This window comes from Olea europaea, unplaced genomic scaffold (assembly GCF_002742605.1).
Source record: "Olea europaea var. sylvestris unplaced genomic scaffold, O_europaea_v1 scaffold437, whole genome shotgun sequence".
Taxonomy (NCBI): Eukaryota; Viridiplantae; Streptophyta; class Magnoliopsida; order Lamiales; family Oleaceae; genus Olea; species Olea europaea.
The window spans coordinates 381,908-405,438 of NW_019262676.1; the positions used below are offsets into that span (position 1 = coordinate 381,908).

Consider the following 23,531-nt stretch of genomic DNA (forward strand, 5'->3'; position numbering starts at 1 on the left):
TTGCAGCCACATATCTTGAGCTCCTGGATACCAGAAATTAACAGTTATCATGCTTATTTTGGAACTCAGATTGACGGGAAAATGAATATTATTGTCAGTTCTGCATAGTGTTATGAGACATTGCTCATGTAGTCAGATTAAGAAATGTGTATCTAAATCAAAGTAATCTCTCATTTAAGTTTGGCTTCAAAGCTTGTTGCTTTTTCAGTGCTTCTCAAAGAAGGCCAAAGAGCATCCAAAATGCATTAATTGTATAAGAATTTTGAGTCAAATGTAGCAGATTTCCCAAGTTCTTTTACACTAGTGCTAGGTTTGAATGACCCTTAATATGCCTCTCCAGACACAATTTCTCCAAATTTAAAGATTCTTAAGATGTTAATTGTATTACTAACCTTCAACGTTTAGTTTGTTAGTTTCTGAATACATAGTAAAACTCTTCATTTTGGTGCATTTGCTTCTTTTGCCCATTATAGTCGAAGGAAGAAATGAAAGATATAATAAGTTTATCATTTATTCATTCCTCAAATACTGACCTTCGTGATCCTAATCTCGAAAGTGTTCTAGAAAAACATGACATGGCATTAAACATAATACAGATCTTTTGCATTCTAAGAGTAAAGGAATTCAACTCCTTTTTCCACATCCAATTATTTACACCATAAGATATAGCATTACATTGTAAAAAACAGTATCTTTACTTTTCTCCTTGCAATTGAACAACTCATTGATTCTTGCAGCACCACTTTTCTCGCTATCTGTAAACTCAGCACCAGAAGCTAAAACAAAAGGTAACCCACTTTCCTTCGCAAGTGTCCTAGCGAAGAGGGTTTGCCTGTTCCTGGAGGTCCAGACAGAAGCACACCCTACAAAGTAGATGATGAAACAGTGAATTGCACCGTCAGTAATTCGCAGCATGGTCCATACTTAATTGCCTCATCAATCTTAGAAATATACAAGCTTGCTCGAACAAACTTCAAATCCTTTTCATAACACTGCATGGGGTTTCCCACGTATATCATCAACTCATCCAGAAGATCCCAGACATCCCCTCCTAAGACTACATCTTTGTACATTGATTTTGTTTCACCAACTTCACCAACTGGCTGGGTAAATGGTTAAATAAGAGATCAAAACCAACTATGGTTATAGGTAAAAAGGTGCTATTCAACTTATAATATAATGCTTACCAGAATTAAATTTTCAGCATAAGCCATATCAAAAAGTTGGTTATATTTCTTATAAAGAAAGCGGTTTGTTGTAATATGAAGAAACATAAGAGATTCTCTTATAAATCGTAAGATTAATTTCTAGGCAGTAAAGCAAACACAACTTTTAGGAAGTAATGGATCTGTCGCGTCTGAAGAAGATCTACTTCAACACCAGCACCTGCTATTGCCTCAAACAAGAAAGGATCGAGCGGAATATCAACCTAAAAAGGTAAGAAAAATAGAAAGTAATAAGCATTTTAACCGAGGACAGATATCATCTCTGCAAAAACACAACTGCATAACAGACTCACAGTATATTCTAGGGGGAACCCTTCTTTCATAGTTATGTACAATCTTTTCAGCTCCTTTGTAAAGACAACAGCAGCAACCTGACAAATAGAGCACGTGTTAGGAACAGCCTAACATATTGGTGTACTTCGGAATAAGTCATTTAAGAACGTTGTAATGGAGTCATCTTTTCTAAGCTGTGGACCTCAGGATCTCTTGATAAATGTAGGATCTAATATTTATTCAAATTTAGTTTAAGCAAGGTTGACATTTAAAATCTAAAAGAAAATGAAAAAGAGGCTGGCTGCAATTTGAAGATGACATCAACAAATGCTCCATTTCCACTTAAATCCTAACATCCAACCATCAAATTGTGTGAAATACATATATAGGGAAATTATTTCAAGTCCTGGATTGCAATATAAGGAACTCTTAAGTCCAATGCAACTGTTTAGGACACATAAGTCCTACTTCATAAAATTACATCAACAGGAATCCTATATCTAGAAGAATATATCTGTTCTTATTTGTCCTTCAACTTTAGATTTATAGATAAAGTTCAATATTTGTGCTCTTTTTAATTACTATTTTTATGTGAACACTATATTGTTTTCCTCATTAAGCTAAATTTTCATTTCAATCAGTTAAATACAAAGCCAAGGATGGTAGCAACCAATAACTGCTAGAATTACAAAAATGACAAAACTTGAGATTTGTGAATTTGAATTTTTTTTTTCCTTTTTACTTTGTGGAGTTAAAGATGATGTTTGTCAATTCAAAAATATTTTATCTTATATTTGAAATTTGAAAAAGATCTCAAAATATTTACATGAATTAAAAGCGGGAAAAAGGTGGAATTCCATTGCATACACAAAATAAATTGGAAATAAGTGGCCATAAATTATATAAAATTATTAACTAATTAAATATTAACATGATGTGTCCTTTTAAATGGTTAGGATATTTTCATATATCTCTTCGTGCAAACAGAACAGATACGTAATTTTCCCAATATTGAAAGAAGTGGCTTTCTGAAGCACCTTGCCAGAGAACTGCATTTCCAAAGAACTTTTAAAGAAAGAGGTCTTGTTCTACCTGAAGTAAATGAACCTATATTTCTCAACTCCGATGAATGATCAGTTAGGAATAAAAAGAAACCAATGATTCAGAGTAGAAAAGAATATATAGGAAGAGAAGAGGACAGAGGATGATAGACTTTTCACCTCTGAAGAATCAAGTTTCTGAAGAAAATAAGTATAGGGAAGTTTAGGACGGTAGCGCCACCATCTTTTTGAGATCCATAGTGCCCTTGTTCCTCGTGTTTCTTCTCAACCACATCCTTACGAAGACTGTTCTCTACTTCTTTCATGTCAAATTCAACGGCATACTTAGCATTCAATGAATCTAATTGTTCGCTTAATTTCTCAGCATGAAGAATTTCTTTCCATGCTTGAAGCCTATCATGCCATGTTCCTGCTGTATCCTGATTTTCAACTGTAAAAGAAACATGTCGAGTAAGATAGGAAGAAAAGCAAGAATAGATTAGTACATTAGCATGTTGTATAATATGGCTGTAAGAAATAATATGGCCGTGAGAGAGTCCACTGGAAAAAAGTGAAGCGACAACTATTTTGCAACCTAAGAGCGCAAATTAAAAAGACTGGAGAAGATTTGGAGAAATTCAAGCTCTTGTAGACTTTTGAACTTAAAGATCCCATTGGGCTCGATAAATGATTGCCAAATGGTGTATTAAACATAAAAGATCAAACATACCTAACAAAGGCTTAAGAGTCACTATGCCTCTCAAATATCGGTTACTGCATGACTGCAGAGCATTAACTATGCTTAAGTACTAATTTATTCATTTCCTAAACCAGGATTACCTTATTTAAATTTTCAATATGTTCTTGTGTTTCTTCCGATCTTGGATTACCTTATTTCAATTTTCAATATGTTCTTGTGTTTCTTCCAATCTTCAAACACTATTCTCGGGAATTTCTCATTAGCACCCAAAACAGCACCATAAACCTACTAAATCCTCTTTCAGTTAAAGAGAAATATCTCTTCAGCCCCATACCACACAATCCACATCTAATCCCACCACAAATTTATCAAGGAGGATTTGAGAGAGTTTTACTAAAGGCATACAGTATAAAAGTCCAGAGCATAAAAAAAGACTGACTTTAAATGTGGGGCAGAGTAGACAAAATTATCGTAAAAATGAGTAACACAAGTGCTATAGCTCTAGTTTAAGCCCTATTGGCTTGAAATTTTCAAATACAAGTTGTAAATGGTGACTGTCATGTTATTTGTCAAACTAGCGAAATATGTTTAGAAACAACTTCAGGAGAATAAGATGATTAAGCAATGATCTAAGAAAGTTGATTGTAAAGCCAACAAAAAATGAGGAAGATATTTAAATAATCTGATAGTCCTAATTCTTCCTTCAGACTCTTCTTATCCTCTGTATTCAATTTTACATCATGATCTATAATTTCTTTTATGTTGTCCTGGGAACGTTCAGTGTCATCCTCCCATGCATCTTCCCCAACAAAAGAACTATCATGAACAAGTGTCCCATCAGGACTCTCAATGAACTTTTTGAGCTTCAGACCTTTCGGTGTAGTCTTCCTCCACAAACCTTTTTTGAACCTATAGGAAGTAGAAAAGGTTGAAACCTTGAGCAACTCAGAAACATCAACAGCACCAATGTATTACATCAGTATTTCAACATCTATACCACTAACCCAAGGATATTGAAATTAATTTCATTTTAAAAATTTGGTCCATTGAATTACTGCAGATACTGGGAGGTGATTGAAGTAAAAGATAATAGTAAATAACAGAACAATTTTTCGGGTTATCAAGTTCCTAATATGACAAGGTCTTAACTTCAAACTTGATCCTTCTTTTTTCATGCTTTAAAGCCCTCTTAAATCAGAACAACTACATGTGCTTTGCACCAATTACCCTAAAGACTAAAAACCTCTGCTGGTACAATATACGTCAAAAAGGCACTGTGCCATATTGTCACAAAGAAATTTTGGAATCTTTGCCCTTTTCCCGTATTCCAAATCATAAAATCAGATACCAAACCAGTAAGAACAGTGGCAACTTTATAAACATATCACCATCACCATTACAACATTCAACTGGTTAATGTTTTCTCAAATGAACTATGCTTTCAATTTTTTTATCAGTGATCAAGCGTGACAGGATATCACTTCCAACTGTGGTCGGGAAAAATAGACTAAACCTAAAGGAGATTTTTCCGAGGAATTCAATTACTTTGCATGATAGATATTGGTTGCTACTCCACAAATTTAACTTTCAAAAGTAATTACAAACAGGGATATCCATTGACCACTAGTCAGTGAAATGATTTTGCTAATTTTTCTGTCAAAATAGTAGACAACTATTGCCCATTACAAAAGGAAAACCGTAAGTTGCTTAAGAATGACTGGATTAGAAATAAACTTACTTCCGAACATTAGTAGGAGTAGGCTCAGGAATCAATGCCTCCATATATGCCTCTGCCAATTCTTTTCTTTCACGTTCAATAATGGGCGCTCGAATTTCCATACGTATTCTTTGATAAGAAAATATCATAACAAAAGCATATAGCACCAAAACACCCACTCTTTTTGGTTCCCAAATTTTTACATCCTAAGAAAAACAAAAAGTAATACTATAATAAAAATAATAATACTAATTTCCTCCAAGCCAATTTCAATACATATGATTCAAGCATTTTAAGGACAAAGGAAGACCAATTTTGGCTGTTCTTTAAAGTGATTAAACTTGCATTTAATTTACGTATTTTGCCAATAATTATTACAAAATTACCTTTTTACTAACAAAATTTACTTTGGAGCAACAAAACACGATTTTAAAAAAATCATCTTTTAAGACATTAATAAAAAGTATACCTTCCAACGTTCCCATATTCCAATTAATGAACTGAGGTACCAACTCGGAATTCACCCGTTCCAGCCCATCCCGGCTTTTCTGAATTGAGTCTTGCATCCAGCCCGACAACTCAACTTTAGCGGAATCCAAGTCAAACCCAATTTCTTTCTTCACAGACTCGCCCAATTTCTCAAAAAACCGCTGAGAACCACTGCGAATTGACTGCGAAAAGCGAACCCACGAGAAACCTTGGGCGGTCCACCTGGATTTATGTCTGAGGAAGAAGAAGCAGAAATTATGAGCCTTCTTTGGCGGGAAAGCTTGAGCTTGCATTTCCGATAATGTAACGGCGGGATGGTTCTTTTCTGAGAAAATGGAGATTTTTTGAAGATAGAAAAAGTGGGTTTGGTCTGCATTGGATTGCTGTAACTTCCATGATTATATGCTGGAAGAGAAGAGAATGAAAACGGAGATTTTGCTGCAGTTTGAGCAGCTGGGAATTGGGAGAAGGGGTTTAGAGGTTTTATTATCACTTGTATTTGTATTTATCTTCAAATCTTGAGCTGGTCCCTCAAGTTTTCATTATTTCAATATGCCCCCCTTTTTCTCAATGGGCCGAGTCATTCGGCTCGGACTCGCTTCGAGACGAACCAAGCATGAGCCAGTTCCCTCGAAATATTTCAGGCTTGTGATTTTTTTCCTTCCAAAAATTTTATTATTTTATTTGCTTTTTGTTTCTTGACTCCCTGGCGAGCCGATTTAAATCGACAAGCAACTCTCACATACACCTATGACTCACCTTCAAGATGAATCGACAAGTAGCTCACCCCACTTATCATTTCCAATAAGAAAATAAATTTTGAGTTAAGACAAAAAAAACCAATTGATCAACCTGTGACTTGTCGAGTTGGCTGGTGGGTTTTGTGGCAAGGATGGATACAGGGCATAATTTTAAAAAATATATACTCTTAAATAAATATATAATATTAATCGGGACAAATAAGTGTCCCGTCCTGTCCATCTTAAACAGGGCAAGGACCAAAAAATCCCTGATATGGTGGGACGCTCTACGCCGCTCCATTGCATTTCTGGAGAAAAAACTCTCCGACTTCGATTAACCTAAATTCATGTCAATCTAAAGAATACGAAAATAAAAAATAAAGTACAGTTTAATTAATTTTGTTTCCTATTCTATTGACTAACATTATCTGTTTTCAACATATTAATTTTGTTCCCCTAACCGACTTCAAATTTATGGATGTTATGTTTAATTTGTTGTTGCTTATCACGTTATAGACTCCTCTTCAGAACAATTCGAAGCTTTTTTTCCGTTTTTACCCGACGTTTATTTCAATTTGTGGGTTGGTGACTTTTAACGGTGACAAAAGTTGAATATTTATGTCAGTGATTACTAAAGTCATTTTCTTAGAGTAATGAAGTCATTCAAGTTTTTAAGAGCTGATCTCACACCATTCAAGACTCCCACTAAACTCGATGTTCAATTGGCAAAAGCAGCTCCACAAGTTTCCAAAACATGAACTTCCAATGATAGAATTATTTCGTGTGTATAAGAATTTTCTCACGGACACCTTACAAGTGCTGCTAGCGCAACACCTGTAAGGTGCCTTTTTTGTGATTTTCGACAACAATCAATGATAATGCACCAAGTGAAATTCTCTAACAATTTGTGCTGCCTTTTTTTTGTGATTTTCGACAAGAATCAATGATAATGCACCAAGTGAAATTCTGTAACAATTCTGTAAAAGTTTCTATACGTGTACGTGTAGCATAATTGCCAATGATAATTGAGCTTACCTGAGTTAGTGCTCTTAAGAGACTGCTCAATTGAAAAAAGTTTCCCGACCCACCTTGGAAAGGGCCTATTTTTCCTCTTTCAATCATGTCATGTGTACATTATTTTTTACACTGCCATGTAGAAATACACCATTGGACAGTTTAAATTTTTTATAGCTTTTACCCCAACCAACACTTGACACCACTTTTAATGTCAACAAAAGACTGTTATTTGAATCAACACATGGCATTTCCCTTCTTCTTTTTCCCACCATGTAAGTGATTGATTCTAGCAAAACGGTTATTTGAATCAAATTACATTTTTGATGCATTGACATATGCTCTACACATTTAACATTTAAACAAAGAAACATTGTACCACCAACGTCAAAAGGACTATAAAGAAACGCTTAGATTCGATTCAGAAATAATTCCAGTGTCCATACTTTGATGTCTGTCTGATAAAAGCTCTCGTCATAATCAACAATGGCATATAAGTATATCAAACCTTCTGATGTGCACCATCAAAAGCATCGTCTGCCTATTCTTCAGAGGATTCAACAGGGGTATCGTCTTTTGCTCCCCATTCTGTCCAAGAACCATCATATACCGGAACATCTGTCTTCCCTAGTCGGTGGAGGCCCTGAAAGATGAATTTGGTTGTTTTTCTAATTTATGTTTCATTTAAGAATTGCACCTTCGTAAAAAGAAAATTTTGCGACTGTATGTATTTGGTTGGGTGATGGGGTAGAGAGAGGGGGAATACCAATGCCAAAATACATGCAGTTACACCAGTGCCGCACGAAGTTATCACAGGTTTGTCCAATGTAATTCCTGCAAAGCGACGAGCTAATCAATCTTCTTCGCAACAATTAATCTATTAATCTGGCCTAGATTGCTATAAACAAGTAATGACGTAGACAAACTGTATAAAATTAAGAGAACACTCGGGAAACCAGTAGCTACGTCAACAATAAAAAAGTTCCTCTTACACAGGAATGCAGATCAGATGTGGCAAAAACACGATTCCACTACTACTTACCTTCTTGCTCAAATCTTTTCTTGAGCTCAACTGCAGGTGAGAGTGTCTGTGAACCATCTAACATCTGCAAGGAACCGTTAAATGTCGTAAACTAGAAAAGTTCTTTATTCTTCAATATGAAGAGAGAAGCCTTTTTCATCATAAACATTCATATAGTTCCTTTAACTTCAAAATAAACATCACAAAGGAATGAACTTCATGTTACAAATTCTAATTTTGAGGGCACAAATTCATGATTTATATGGTTCATATACAAAGAGGACAGTGAGATTGTCCAATGTTGTGCTACTGCTAGTAAAGAGCTTCCATAAAACATCATCCAAACTAGTGATTAAGAACATTTTCTAGGCATTCTTTTTCTCTTTTTTATTTAGAAGGGAAAATAGTTATGATTAGGGTTCAGGATATAGATATATAAATAGCTGCGTCTAATTTTCAAAAGGATGACTTCCAACCAGTGATATGATGCACTAATTAGAGGTAGTTTTCTACCTGGGCGAAAGGAATACATCTGCTCCCTGGTACATGGCCACTTCTGATACCCTTTCGAGGCTCTGGTGCAGCCCCATCAAATCTGTATAAAAAATTACATTTTACAGAAGCACGGTACACCTTTTTGGTATGACAATTTCACAATCATAAGTAATCAACTCATGTTGAACAATCATTTACGAAAAAGGATTTTATAGATCACCTACCTAGCTTTTGAACGAGCATCTACATGCTGATATGTTTTCTCCTCCACATTTTTCTTGACCTAAAAATAGACAGACAACGATTGAAATTGGACAAAGAATTTTACCAGAGGCAAATACATCATAGAAAAAACCTTCCCAAAGCTCAACTTGCAGAAAACCCTGATTTCACATTTTAAGCATAGCATCCACTAAATAAAATGCTCAAAAAGTAAAATTTGAGTCCTTGAAGATAAAGTTATTATTTCAAAGTTCAAGTGAGTGCACTTTAACTACACATTTAATTTTTGAGTTAAAACTGCACATAAATGATCCTGATAAATCGAAAACAATAGAATGGAAACTCATGCCCCACTTCAAGTCTTTTTTTAGCGCAGGATTGAGCCCGTATTAACCAATTTTCTGCATTTAGTTTGAACTGGAGGGAACAATCCCCTAATAGGGATAGATGCAAATAATTTTAAGAATTGTTACTTCATTTTTTAATATAACAACACATACACGTTCACATCTATTTATAACATGTCGTGAGATACTTAAAAAAGGATATTGAATATCCTTCTCATGATGCACAATCAGTATCGCTGTAGTATGAAATAACATTCATACAGATTATAGCATCATCAAATAAAACTCAAAGGGGCAACAGACCTGTTCAAGTGTCCAAACCAAATGTGGCTGAAATCTGGTTTCAAAGGTAAATGGCCCAACCTGCAAATGTTACCATCAAAAGTTCAAAACAGACCACACATTAATATTGAATACCAACTGCAAAAAATCATCTTAGAGGCACATAACATGAGTGAAAGTAAGTGACTATTCGCTTGGAACTAATCGATGAAAAGAAATTTAAAAAAAAAAAAAAAAAAAAGAGACGGAAGAGAGGCTCGAAATCGATGCTTAAAGCAACTGTTGGAATTATTGTACAAGAGTAATGATTTTGCAGACAACATAAAGATACCATGATGTAGGATTAGATAAACACAAACGCAGAACCAGTCACATAGGAGGAGAGGGGAGAAGAAGAAACCAGGGAGGAAAGATGAAGAAGTAGGAGGAGAAGGAGAAAAGAAGAGGGCGGTGGAAGTCTGCAACACTCAATTTTCATTCAGACATCAAATCTGTTTCTTACAAGAAAAGGCTGCCCACATATATAAAATACAACACTAAGAAAAAAAAAGGTCTGGCCTTCGGCTAGCCCATTTACATAATACAAGCCCAAAAAATAGATATTAAACTAGCCCAAAAGTAAGTAGATGTCCCTCATCAACTCTCCAGGGGTGAGAGAAAACTCGGCTCTGTCGAGTGGACAAAATGCAAAAGGCTGCAGTCGATCTGATACCAAAAATGTTCCAAATCAAACCAAAGGAGACGATCTTTCTGACGAACCAAATATCGAAACTCAATAAATGACGACAACGTAAGTTGCAAATTATCCCCAAGTAGATGATCTGACCAAGGTGAACTGGGTAAAGTATGATCTTGCCGAATCCTATAAAGCTCCAAGAAGTTTGGATCACGATGCTAAAGTCTTTCTTCGGGAATCCATGTACCGCCAAAATCAAGTCGATTTACCCAATGAACAAAAAAGCATCGAATCCCTCTGTCATAGGTCAACACAATTTGTTCATCTAAAATAACATCAATTTTATCTTTATGTGCTGTGACAGATGATATTCGAATAGACATAGCAAAAGATTCAGAGTGGGAGCTCCCATGTGTAGACAAAAAAGGATTATCAAAACGGTCAAAACAACCTTTATAAGCAATGAAGTCCCTAACAATTAAAATAAGGTGGTGGTCATAATGTGATGAAAGAATATTGACATATGCATTTGGACTAACATGCTTTAAAGTTTCATAAGGACTAGCATTACGGGCTTGCAGTACAACATAATCCCCAATGTTAAATTCAAAATATTATTTATGCTAATTAGCTCGAGGTTTATATAATGCATTACTTGCATTAAGTTGTTCATTGATCTCAGTATGCAAGTCATGAAGATATACAAATGCTCCAGCTGACAACGACACACTAGCATGTGGGGATATGGGAATAAGATCTAACGGCCACCTAGACTTATAACTATGAACAACTTCAAATGGATTTAGACCTAGAGACCGATTCACAGAAGTGTTATATGAAATTTGAACAGTTGGGGGGATCAAGTCCCAATTCTCAAGATTTTTCTAGACTAGAGACTTGAATAAATTGCTAGAACTTTGGTTAACGACCTCATTTTGACCATCAGTCTGAGGTTGGTCTGCAGTGGAGAATTTCGATTTAGTGCTAACCATAGGCGATTGGGTTCTCCAAAAGTTTCTAGTGAAATCATGGGATATAGTATCTAAAGTCTCAGGAAGAGTCTTGATGCCACCTAAGGAGGTGTCCTCAATATCATCATCAATATCTTCAAATTTAGGTTCATATACTAGATCTTCTAACGACTCTTCTATTACATTCTTTCGTTCTTCTATGACTAAAGCTCGGTTAGGACATTTGGAAGAGATGTGGCAAGAGTCCTTACAGCTAATGCATAGCAAGTGAGAAAAAGAAGTCCTTGGAGTTTCAAAAATTTTACCCTTATTTTTCAAGATTGGAGGAATATTAGACGGGGGAAGTCCTAGAAGGGACTTAACGGGAGAAAGTGGAGCCAATGAAACAGAGAAATTGTTGCCAATACACCTTCTATGTGGACAAGGGGGGCTTGGACTATCACGACCTTTACACCTATTTTCCCAAATGGGAGGAACATTAGATGGGGAAAGCTCTATGATAGACTTATGTTGAGGTGGCTCTAATGACATGGGTAAATGATTATGATCGCGCTTTTCATATGGAGTACTAATAGTCAACTTATAACCTCGGGCTAAAGAATAAGTGTGATCAAGAGTAGTCACACCGCAAAGGAAAAACTCACGCCTAAGATCATCCCTTAGACCTTGGTTAAACCTATTCAAAGTCGTGGTCTCATCCTCAATGACATGACATTTGGTTCGAAATTCTTCAAATTGTGCAATATACTTAGTCACTAACCAATTTCCTTGTTTAAGAGCCGTCCATTGAGTAAAAACTTCAAAATCTAAGCAACCATCAAAAGCAGAAGTATCTAATTTAATAAATCTAAAGAAACTCTCCTCATGATGAGAAAGTGAACAAGTACTGTGACGATTACAACCTCGTTCTCGCTCACAAACCTGATCCCTATCCCTACGATTGTGTCGGAAGCATTTTTGATCACTCTGTCGATGATGATATTGTCTATTACGGATCACTTTAGATTTATGAATGTCAATCGAATAAGGGATTTGATTAAAATGGCTCATTTTAGCAACTAGGTTCTTTCTCTCCTCATGAGCAGCAGTTATATCAGATTGGACAGTCGCTAATTGAGTCTAAAACTGTTGTTGATTAATGACAAGTTGGGCTAACTGTCGTGATAGTGCATCAAATTGGGAAGGATATATGGTCAAAGTATTAGCACTAGGGATGACAAGATGATCACTCACAATTGCATGCAATGTAGTAACAACTAAATGTAATGTATGAGGAGATCAATGAATAACAATTGCACATAAAGACAATATAAACTTGAGCAGTTATGATTTTATTTTTTATTTTTTGTGGGATTATGTAGATCCTAATAAGGCAAGCTAATACCGCTGATTTATGTAAAATAACAAAGCACGGATCAAATACTAGTCAACAATGTAATGGCGTAAAATGTTAAAAGTGAACAAGACGAGTTTGAATAGGTCTAGGGTGTTGGTTATGTGAATTTTAGGTAAAAGTGAGGAATACCACAGCACAAAGAAATTAACCAATGTAATTTTAAAATAAACAGTAATATAAACCAAAGATAGATAAAATAATAAGTTCCCTCACTCGTGGAGACGCTATGTTGATTCGCTGAGATGACAAGACAGAAAATTCTCGTGTTTGTTGAGACGTGGTACTGATCAATCAAACTAAAATATACCTACAAAGCAATGTTAGAAAACTATCGCTTTTTTTTTTTGCCCCTTTTTTGTTCCCTTTTTTTTTTTTTTTTTACTTACAAAATCAAACAAAAACATATAAACAAACAGACCACTAGCTGAGCCCAACACACTAAAGCTGGACCTAAAATACTAGAGTAGAGCCCAAATAACGTCATGGATTGCCCAATAGCAATAGCCGGTGAGATTTCTGGGTCACTGTCTCGGCAATGCTTTAATCTTGAGTCGCAATTCAGGCTTGGGCGACGCGATGGCTGTGTCACGATCGAAGGCGTCAGTCGTGGGTGGGTACTCCGGGTTCGGAAAGGCGATGTGTAAATTTTTTGTCGCTGTAATATCGGGTGGGTTTGTTCAATTTCGGGTTGCTGTGATTTCGGGTTGGAGAGTGGGTGATTGGGTCGGTTTGGGAGTAGACTGGTGGCGGTTTTGCAGTGGGATATGGTGGTTGTGATTGTAAGGCAGGTCGTGTATATGAAGTGAGCTGATGCGCATTGGGAGTTGTGTGTATGTAGTAGATAGATGACCATGTGTATTATGGGGGATGGTGTTCATGAATTTACTGTGGCTGGCGGTGTTGGTATCGAGGTTTATTGGTTAATTGGTTATGGGATATTATATGGTGGTGGTCACTGTTGTGGTAGCTTATGAGTGGTGGTGGAAATGGAGGGATGGTGATTGAATTTGGACAGTGGCTGTGGCGTGAGCATGCTGAGGTCGGCCGTAAAACTTTGGTGGTGACTGTATGGGTTGGTTTGATCTCTGATTAATATATGGCTTCTGTATTATGGGCTGAGTGTTGTGTTGTTGTAGAGGAATTGAACAAAAAGATTAAGGTTGTAGCCATTCTTTGAAGCGATGGTGGCGGGAGAGTAAATCGACTGGTTTTGCAGCAATGGGTGAAGGAAGCCAGATTTAGCTCTGATACCACTTTGATATAGGATTAGATAGACACAAATGCAGAACCAGTCACATAGGAGGAGAGGGGAGAAGTAGAAACCAGGGAGGAAAGATGAAGAAGTAGGAGGAGAAGGAGAAAAGAAGAGGGCGGTGGAAGTCTGCAACACTCAATTTTCATTCAGCCATCAAATCTGTTTCTTACAAGAAAAAGCTGCCCACATAAAAAAAAAATAATAATAATAATAAGGACTTTCCTTGGGCCAGCCCATTTACATAATACAAGCCCAAAAAATAGATACTAAACTAGCCCAAAGCAAAGATGCTAAACTAGCCCAAAAGTAAGTAGATGTCCTTATCATAGCATCATCTTAACTTGAGGTGCTAACTATAATTAGTCTAATTCATCAAGGATCCATCTAAACAGCAAAAAAGTAATCCAAAACAGGAGGCCCAAATTCAATGATAAATCTCAATTAAGAATAATGTACAAATAGACAACACTGAATGTGCTGCCGCTTTTTTGCATTCTCTTCCAGCTTTGCAAACCTTCTTGCAATTGACACTTTAACATGCATCTAGACTCGTTATAATAAATAAAAAAATAAAAAAATAAAAAATCTTTGTTTGCTATCTTCTTGCTTGTAAGTGTCCCAGTCATTTCCCATCTCCTTTTATAAATAACTAAAAACAGTTTCTCAGTTTTAAGTTCTTTTATCCTTTCATCTTCAACTTTCATTTTCTGGTCAAAAATGATTCTAGTAACCATTTAAGAAAGTGGCAATAGCAGATGGAAGGCACTTACTCTCTGCATTCAGTAAAATGATCGGTGACTTAACCCCCGTCTGGCCCCCATTCTTTCCAAATTTTAATGGAATAGCGTTTTTTTTTAAAATGTGTGGTTGGAAAAGAATGAAAAGTTTTTTATTTACGTGTAATATTATTTTATAGAAAATTGTGTGGTTGAAAATAAGAGAGAAAAAGAATGAGAAGGAGAATGGGGTCAAATGGGGGATTAATGTTATTATCTTCATTTTAACAAAGATGAAATGAAACATGCGCAGTCCTAGTAAGCTTGCATCATAAGGAATGGTTGAATTATAAATAATGTTCCAAGTAAAACCTTCATTCTGTGAACTATTGAACTCATTATGTAATGTGATAATTTTGTGACCTTCAAACGCACACAGTTCCAGGAAGCAGATTAGATAGTGGTTGGCCAACAGTGCCAACAGTCAGATGTCTTTGACAACTTTGACTTTATTTTAACTCATAAAACATGTATCCATAAAAATAAAAGGACAGAAAGGGAGATGTACAAACTAAAAGCATGATGACTGAGAAATACGTGTAATATTGATGATTTCTATCAATCATCCAAACAACAAACACATTATGAACCAAAGACAGTGAATACAATTTTACATAGATAACCAATGACTTACATGCTGTCCTTGGTATACTTTCTCTATTGCCTCACTGGCAGCACTAGCTTTGAAGATAGCATCACTTGACGCACTTGATTCAACATCAAATCCTGAAGCACGCCATCTTGGCAGGCCTCCATCTAAAACCCAAATTCTGTCATGACCAAAAACTCGGAACATCCTGTTATATAAAAGAAGTTGACGAGTTTCTCACTCATAATCAAAGAACTCACAAGTTTAATGCTTCTATTTTGTTTCTTTGGTTTGAATTTAAAACTCACCACCAAACACGAGCTGCACTGAAAATTCCTTTTCCATCATACACAACAAGCCCATCCTTATTCTCAATGCCAAGGGCAGAAACAGCAGCAGCAAATGCTTCTTCCGATGGCAACATATGAGGCAACTGGTAAACGCCATTCAAGAGGAAAAGCATTATAAATTATTCACATGCATATGCATATGCATATGCATTTACAAATGATTATTTTATGGGCGTATTGATTAGTATAGGTACACATTCACACAGGTATACACAGCATATGCATACACACTATCAATCTAGATAAAACTTTGCAAAACCATAACAATAAAGATGTTTGATCCAAAAAAGAATTATTATTGCCTTGTTGCAACTGAACTTCCAAAAGATGCTTGAGTTTTGTTTGACGGGGAACCATATCTAGACTTCAAACTGATCATAAACTACATGTGATAACAAAGAAATAAAATCTTACATTGCTAGTTTGATCTGATATGCCATCAACATCAAAGAAAAGAGCACCAGGAATATGTGCCACCTGATCAAACAAAATAACTCCCAAATAAATATCTGATGGAGAAAAATAAACATTAGTGGAGTGGTAGAAAACACAATATGTCACCACAAGAGATTTTATTGATACATTTAGATGCCTTTTAACTATTATAACTGCTACAAAGTAGAGTATAAAGGCACATTTGAATTGAGCCAAGGAAGATATATACGAACACAAAGCACCTGATATTCTTGAACTGGGTTTCTCTGTTCATCTGGCATGTACCAGGATGCATCCAACACCTGAAAAAGTTGCATATTTAAGTGATGTGATAAAGACACTCGCCTTGAAACCAGAACAATATTACTAAGGGGAATGGTTTCTTATGCTAATAGGCAGTAAAACTTTTGGGGTCACATTTGACTATAACTAGCGATTTGGAAACTGAAATTAGAAGGAAACCAAATCTTATGCAAATTAATATTGGCATTTTAGGCCTGTTATGGTAAAAAAGAAGAAAAAACGTAAATTTTCTTCAGAAACTACAATTTAAAAATAATAAAAATTAAAAAAAATAAATAAAGGATGATGGTTTATTTGCCTCAGGGAAGGCCTATAATGAGTTTAAGATTTAGGGACTCGTCATGCATTTAAACAAGAGACGGCACAGGCTAAACAAATATTTATATATGTGTGATTAATCAATAAACTCAAATTTTCTTCCCTCTACCGTCGTTTTCTTGCAATATTTTTATATTAAAAAAAAAAATTTATAACTTCAGGCCAATTCACGACCCAATGTTACAACTGAAATTATTAAACAAAACGTTCATGAAGATATTAATATATTGTCTTTGGAAAATCCAGTGCTCTGGATCTTCTGTGAACACTGAAGGGCACTTTTGTGGGAATGACCACAGCATGGAGAAGGGAAATTGCCATTGATCCAAGTACCAGCGAGGGGATCAGTAATGTCAAAATTCTATCTCCTATATTCATTTTACTTTCTTACAGGAACCTAAGTGTTCAAGCTTAAAATTAGCACATAATCACATAAAGAAGGTAAAAACTTTTTAATTTGCATGAATATAATAAATTTCTTATTAGCTTTTTGGACATAACATAGGAAACCAAACTTTTTATATGAATGGTTATTTACAATAGGAGTATGTGGTGAGACTTTTGAAAACAGCATCCTAAGACCTGAAAATGCTTCAACAGAACATGGCAGACCATTGTAAAATAACTCAGAGCAGTCAAGTTAACAAAAGGATAACAGGTCAAAAGGCACAATGCATACCTTCACATTAGGTTCTCGAAGGTTGGCATGGAGCCAATCCACTGAAACAACAGGTTCGTTGGCTGGCAGGGACTGCATGGAGAATGAAGCTTGTGAGGCTACTGCTGATGAAGTCATGCTACAATAAACAGACCCTGAAGCCTTATGTGACAAATGGGATGGAGCCAACAACCAGTGAAATGATCTCATCTGCATGCAAGAAAGAAAATAATGCATAATAAGCACAAGAATGATAATTTCACAAAGGATAATAGCACCACAAATTAACAGTCATCAAGTGTCTTTAACCAACCATAGATCAAGTGCGTTCAAAATGGGACAATTTAATCTTGCAAGTTCTTTCAAACTTCATCTTAAAATCACAAATCTTTGTTGGATTAAATTCTAAATCAAACATCACTACTGGGAACAGACAAGTTCAAGAATAAATCAGTGTCCATGTTACTTTCTGAGTAGGATAACCAGGTCGCCTACGAATTAGAAAGTCTAAATGAAGTTAATAGCCTATTTTCATTATTCAGATTTTCTCTCTTTACTTCCTGAAAGTGTTAAAGTGAACAAATTTACACCACAGGTGGAATATGAACAACCAATTCATGCAGTTACTCAATACAAAAGTAAACAAAACAGATTATTCGTAAATGTAAGAACGAACAGGTAAAGCAAAGACCACCTCATGAACAGCTAAATACTAAATACAAAAATCTTTAGTTCATCTAAATTCTAACAGTCCAATTTCTCGCCGCAAAACAAAAATCCGCATAGAAAACCCAATTAAAATAGTAAAAGTATAACGAAAAACAATCCCTTGGAGTAAACGGCAAAAAGTTAACAAAATCCAGTCAGAGTAGACAGAGAGGAAGGGAAGCTTACGGAGAATGGGGAAGTGAAGAATTTGGGTTTGTGAAAGTGAGTAGAAGAAGATCGAAGGAATCGATGAGCTAAGAGAGCTCTGGACAGAACGGAAGATGCCATTTGTATATATTTGTCTGGATCAGAAAGCACGAATTACCATAGAAAATTTCACAGGTATTGGAGGATTAGGGGCTTTTTGTCCCTTTCGAATTTCTTCTTATGTGCCGAGGTTTTCAATTAGAAGCTAATTTCAATTGAAATTTACGATATATCTGCCGATAATTTGAATCAATCCATATTCAGCCAGCCGCAGATGAGCTATGCCCTGGTATCGCACCGGAGCGACTCCCAGTGGAAGTGAAACTTCGGTTCGGCGTTTTTAAGGTTTGTGATGCGTGAAAAAAAAAAATAACGGGTAAAGGAAATAAAAATATAAAAAAAAATTGCCTTGAATTAAAATATGATTTTAATCTAAAGTTTAAGTTAAACAATCAATATTAACTATATTATTTGTGAGTCCCACAATTTTTAAATCACATATTTCAAAAACTTCTATTACAATCTACTAAAAAATTTAATTTTAATCACAACCAAATACCTGCTAAATGTATTTATTATTTAACGTTTAGAAAATGTCATATTTTTCCATTTGCAGTTCCATTAATAAAATAATGATCCATTTGATTGCAAAGATAGAATTGAATTGAATTGAAAACGAATTTCAGGAATTGAATTGTCTAAAAATTATTTTCCTGGAAATTGCAAATTATTATGTTTGATTGGTATAATTTTATACGTGGAAAATATTAAAATTTTGAATCTTTTAGTATTCGTTTAGTCATGTTTTTCATGAAAATTGTCAACTAAATGGATAATTTTGTTTACAATTGTTGATAGATTTTGTTTCCATTGCTAAAAAAAATCAAAAAAAAATGAAAAGCTGGAAAATCGAATTCCCACCAAAATCTATTTCAAGGAAAAGGCACATGTGTGGAGGAAAATGTGGAAATCAAATTCCCTAAAAAATTTAGCTATCAAACACCACATTTTGGTGGAAAATTTTTTATTGAAAAATATATCCAATCAAACGTGTCCTAATAGTCAATATTGATACACAACCTAAACATAATAAAATAATAAACAAATAATGAAATTTGAAATTGAGAAGGCAATAACTTAAATATTAATTCATAGTCTATAATTTATGAAACATTTTATAAGCATTATTAATATTGGTTATTGTTCTAATAAAAGCTGAAGAGTTAATTGTTTTAATGGTCACTGAATTTAGATTCATATCTTTGATTGACCACTGAATTTTAAAATGTTGAGTTTTGATCACTGAACTTAGGTTCATGTCTTCGATTGCTCACTGAAATTTAAAATGTCGAGTTTTTGCTACTGAACTTTGAAATATACCTTACATTACTCACTAGCATAACTCTAGACTTTGAAAAATATCGAGTTTACAGTAAATAATGTACGGCATTTTTCAAAATTAGGTGAATAATGTACAATATTTTTTAAAATTCAATAAATAATGTACAATATTTTTCAAAGTTCAGTGGTCAAAACTCGACATTTTAAACTTCAGTGAGCAATCGAAGATATGAACCTAAATTCAGTGACCAAAACTCGACATTTTAAAATTCAGTGACCGTTGGAACGGTTAACTCAAAGCTGAATCAACCACTTTATCATAAGTTCAAATCCTAAGGAGTGATTCATTACAAATTCATTCCAAATGTTCGATTTGGGCCATTTCGCACCTATATTTATGTTTTAGTGGGCTGACCCGTAACTAAAATGACCCACTTGGTTTCCATCGTGGAAAAACCATAATGGAAATTACACCACATGCCTCATTTTAGTAAAATATTCATTAAATACTATTTAACATTTTTAATCAATTAGAGTGTGTTTGATTGACATGAAAAATATCACCTAGAAAAGAAAATATTTTCCATCTTTTGTGGAAAATAAAAACCACATCTACCCAAAGAAAATATTTTCCTTAAAAACAAGGAAAATTAGGCATATTTTCAAAAGTTGGAAAATATTTTCTATGGAAAAAAATAGCAATCAAATACTCTAAATATGAATTTGGGTGAAAAACTGATATTTTTCATAAAAATAAATGTAATCAAACACACCCTTAAATACTGCAATATAGTAGTAAAAGTGAAAACTAAAAAGTAACTTCTCTCCGAAAGTAATTAATGCACCCACTATCATCTCGCACGCAAACAGTCCATTATTGTTCAATCCCCCCATTCTTGCTCAAAACCCCCAAATTCACGTTTCTTTCTCGGACTACCAAGATCATCATCCACAAAATTGGTTCTCAAAAACATCATTCCATTAACCCGCTTCCACTTTTTCCATTTATTCATACAATGATCTGGGGGATTCTATAGATTGCAAGTCAATTATAACCCTTATGGACCCCTGTATTAAAACGAATCAGAGTAAATCTCTCAGCTCCGCCACCGTACTCAATATAGTCAACGATACATATCGTTAATGGCAACATCGAGTCCCCAATCTACCATGACTTTAACCAAAAACCAAGAAACGAGTGAGCACAACTTTATTGCTGCAAAACCTAATTGTCGTTTTATGTTTACTTTAGTGTTTAGATATCAACTAATATTGTGAAATCAATATACCATCCTAGAGAGGGTTTGCCAAACTATTGGAGTACTGAATTTCTTTGTACATGTTTTTGTTTAAGATTGTCAGGAACTGTTATTATGATGTAGATGGATATTGAATGCTTATTTTGGTTTAGCACAGACCATTGTTATCATGTTATTTTTGTCATATATTTGAGTTCGAATAGTATATTTGTGTCACTTTTCCAATATGATGTGTGTTTGTATACATTTGTAAGTTATTTTATTTGTAAACTCAGTGTTTCAATATCGTGATATTGTAGCATTTGTTACTACGTAAAGCATGAATGTTTATATGGAAGCATGTGATGTCAAGGATTCACATAGTTTGAAACACCTGCAAAACTCTCCCATGTTTCATCTTATAAGCAGCTGACACATTTGTCATTCTGTATCCATATTATAGAACGTATGTGATATGGTTGTAGAATACTTGAAAATTATTGGATCGAAATAATATAGTTTCAAATGAGGGAAAAAAATAATTAAAATTTGAAGCTTGGAAAACGAAGTTGATCTTGTCAAAATTTCAATTGAGAATATATATTCACGATGACCAAACTAAAACTTTTCTTAAGGAATAACACTTGATTGTACTCAACAAGGACCTATTGACTATTGGAACAAAACGCCTAAATAGTTGGACACGTCGAAGGCGTCTGATTCAAATCATGCGTTGTCTCTATACCTTCAATGTACCTTTGATATCTAGCATCACACATGTGTCACGTGATGGTATCATAAGCTCTGTAACACATTCATCTTCGATCGAAACATTAGTAATGTCTAAACGTATTGCACTTGCTTTGATTCGTGGGTCTTTCCATTTCAATTCCAAGGGAGTTATTTGTAATCCTCAACCGGACCTTGTTCCTGCCAACATCATATACTATCATCCTAAAAATTCAGTTGATATTATTGCAACAAATTCCAAAAACTTGCAACCAATAGGCACGTGAAGTCCCAAGGTATCAGTATTGCATGTTATGAAAATGTTCACAGAATCTATACCTGAATCCATACGAAACATATTACTCACAAACATGTCTGTTAATTATAGTGAAATTTTAGAAATAATATGCGAAAATAGTTGCCATTGGCCCACTGTATTTGGAAGTAATTAATAAACCAATCTACCCCAACGATACGATGATTGATACATCCGGACTCAAACTAATTTCATGAGCAGTAAAATTTCATGCGTACATATAAATTCTAAATAGATTACCCAACCACATTGTAATTGCTAATAATCGATGTGTAAATGATTGAACAAAGTCAAATAAAAATAACTTAAAAAACATATATCTCTACGTTTGTGATGCAGAAATCACAACAATTGATAAATTTTTGACAAAAAAGGGGAAGATTCCATACCTTGTAATGTCCATTTTGATACTATTTTAAATTTTTACTCTCGCAAATGAACGGTGCCGGTAATTTCAAATCCTACAATTCTTTAGACACAAACCAATTGAATTTTGAATGCCTACATCCATTGCAATCATAATTAATGAAAAGCGTGAGATAACGTAATACCAAATTCAAAGAATACTGGGACTGAAATATTCTCATTTTTTTCCATTTATAACTGAAATTGGATACATCTTGTTACGTCCCTATCTGAACCACTTCGAAGACGATTCGGAATATGTGAACCACTTCGGGAGTGGTAGTACAAGGTATCCACCGTCAACCTGAAGTGATTCTGATATTTCAAAGCGTCCTTGACGCCGAAGCGTAATGCGCCGCCACTTTCAGAAAGAGAATCTGCGTCAAGATCCTCTCTGCCCCCAAGGCCCAATTGATTTGACGTCTCCATGGGTCTAGTTGATGTGACGTGTTAACTTTATGTCAATTCAACTCAAGAGAAGTTATTATCCGCCCACTCTATAGATGCGACTGATTGACGCCTATGAGCAGACGCCTCATGCCGTCAGATGCATATACGTATCCCATATCCAACGGTTCTCCTTACCTATAAATACCCAAGACTTGACAAGAGGCAATGGTAATGAAACTATTGCAACTTAGCTCTCAATAACAAGAAAATATATATAATCTCCTCCCCATTCACTTGCACAACCCGAACACTGTTTCGATCATCGAATAATAATTTTACCGTCGGAGTATAGCTGGTTCCGACCGTGTGCATCTGACCGTGTGTTGATTACACGCAGGGAGGATCATGTGGAGCAGCTATCGGTTGGCCACATAGAAGGTACAATTCGCTAGGTCAATAGATTAACGCCGTCTATGGGAAACTTTCCATCCAAAGTTCTACATTTTCCACCGAAAAACCATTGACTTACCCTAAAAAGGGGACGTTCTTGAAAAAGAACAAAGTTGAATTACAACCCAGATTCTCATCACCCTTGAAAAATGAGTAGATGAGATAAGTTCCAGCAATGAGGACGCAAACCCCAGGATGGATGCATCTGAAGAAGAGGTGCTCCGAAACAATGTCACTCACCAAAGACCCCATCACCGGCGTCGTAGAGATGAAAGAACGGCCATGCTCACTGAAGAAATGAACCAAATAGCTGGGGGCATGGGAGAGATCGCAACTCAGAATATGGCGATGTATGGATTCTTCATGCGAGCCCAAGGTCACCAGGGCGCCCAAATGTCCCAAGAATCTTACCTAGCTCGTAAAGTCCCTGCTTCTCGTTCCCGAGGCCATATGA

General features: G+C 35.3%; 2 protein-coding genes across 17 annotated transcripts; both read right to left on the reverse strand.

Moving 5' to 3' along the window:
- Positions 1-486: 486 nt before the first annotated feature.
- LOC111387912 (ATP-dependent zinc metalloprotease FTSH 12, chloroplastic-like) lies at positions 487-6,288 on the reverse strand. 15 transcript variants are annotated; one of them, XR_002701473.1, is made up of 7 exons: positions 5,426-6,271; positions 4,978-5,162; positions 3,922-4,148; positions 2,720-2,990; positions 2,537-2,591; positions 1,539-1,597; positions 557-1,429 (listed from the first exon to the last, which is right to left on the reverse strand). XR_002701473.1 is itself a non-coding variant. In XM_023012530.1 (6 exons), the coding sequence occupies exons 2-5, from the start codon at positions 5,103-5,105 to the stop codon at positions 1,567-1,569; spliced, it is 657 nt and encodes a 218-aa protein (XP_022868298.1). In that variant the 5' UTR covers positions 5,106-5,162; positions 5,426-6,262; the 3' UTR covers positions 557-1,429; positions 1,539-1,566. The 15 variants fall into 15 exon arrangements, 8 of the variants coding, with proteins under 8 accessions (XP_022868304.1, XP_022868303.1, XP_022868298.1 ...); XR_002701469.1 differs by lacking the exons at positions 1,539-1,597; positions 2,537-2,591 and having other exon boundaries at positions 495-1,099; positions 1,331-1,429; positions 5,426-6,277; XR_002701470.1 differs by lacking the exons at positions 1,539-1,597; positions 2,537-2,591 and having other exon boundaries at positions 495-1,103; positions 1,331-1,429; positions 5,426-6,277.
- A 1,198-nt stretch (positions 6,289-7,486) lies between these two features.
- LOC111387896 (thiosulfate/3-mercaptopyruvate sulfurtransferase 1, mitochondrial-like) lies at positions 7,487-18,565 on the reverse strand. Of its 2 annotated transcripts, XM_023012498.1 has the most exons (12): positions 18,188-18,565; positions 17,315-17,503; positions 16,257-16,316; positions 15,994-16,056; positions 15,538-15,662; positions 15,275-15,437; positions 9,588-9,647; positions 8,940-8,998; positions 8,734-8,815; positions 8,242-8,305; positions 7,966-8,033; positions 7,487-7,842 (listed from the first exon to the last, which is right to left on the reverse strand). In XM_023012498.1, the coding sequence occupies exons 1-12, from the start codon at positions 18,287-18,289 to the stop codon at positions 7,741-7,743; spliced, it is 1,137 nt and encodes a 378-aa protein (XP_022868266.1). In that variant the 5' UTR covers positions 18,290-18,565; the 3' UTR covers positions 7,487-7,740. The 2 variants fall into 2 exon arrangements, with proteins under 2 accessions (XP_022868266.1, XP_022868267.1); XM_023012499.1 differs by lacking the exons at positions 17,315-17,503; positions 18,188-18,565 and having other exon boundaries at positions 15,534-15,662; positions 16,257-16,309.
- Between the last annotated feature and the right edge of the window lie 4,966 nt (positions 18,566-23,531).

Bases quoted from the DNA above. Each gene is read 5' to 3' on its own strand.
- LOC111387912 (XM_023012528.1), bottom strand. From the start codon at position 5,105: ATGATATTTTCTTATCAAAGAATACGTATGGAAATTCGAGCGCCCATT. The intron at 4,149-4,977 runs GTAAGTTTATTT...TACTTCCTATAG, and splicing joins ACTCCTACTAATGTTCGGAA to GTTCAAAAAAGGTTTGTGGA. The intron at 1,430-2,719 runs GTGAAAAGTCTA...TTACCTTTTTAG, and splicing joins AGAAACTTGATTCTTCAGAG to GTTGATATTCCGCTCGATCC.
- LOC111387896 (XM_023012498.1), bottom strand. From the start codon at position 18,289: ATGGCATCTTCCGTTCTGTCCAGAGCTCTCTTAGCTCATCGATTCCTT. The intron at 17,504-18,187 runs GTAAGCTTCCCT...TCTTGCATGCAG, and splicing joins TCTTCACTTCCCCATTCTCC to ATGAGATCATTTCACTGGTT. The intron at 15,663-15,993 runs GTAAGATTTTAT...GGCGTTTACCAG, and splicing joins TATCAGATCAAACTAGCAAT to TTGCCTCATATGTTGCCATC.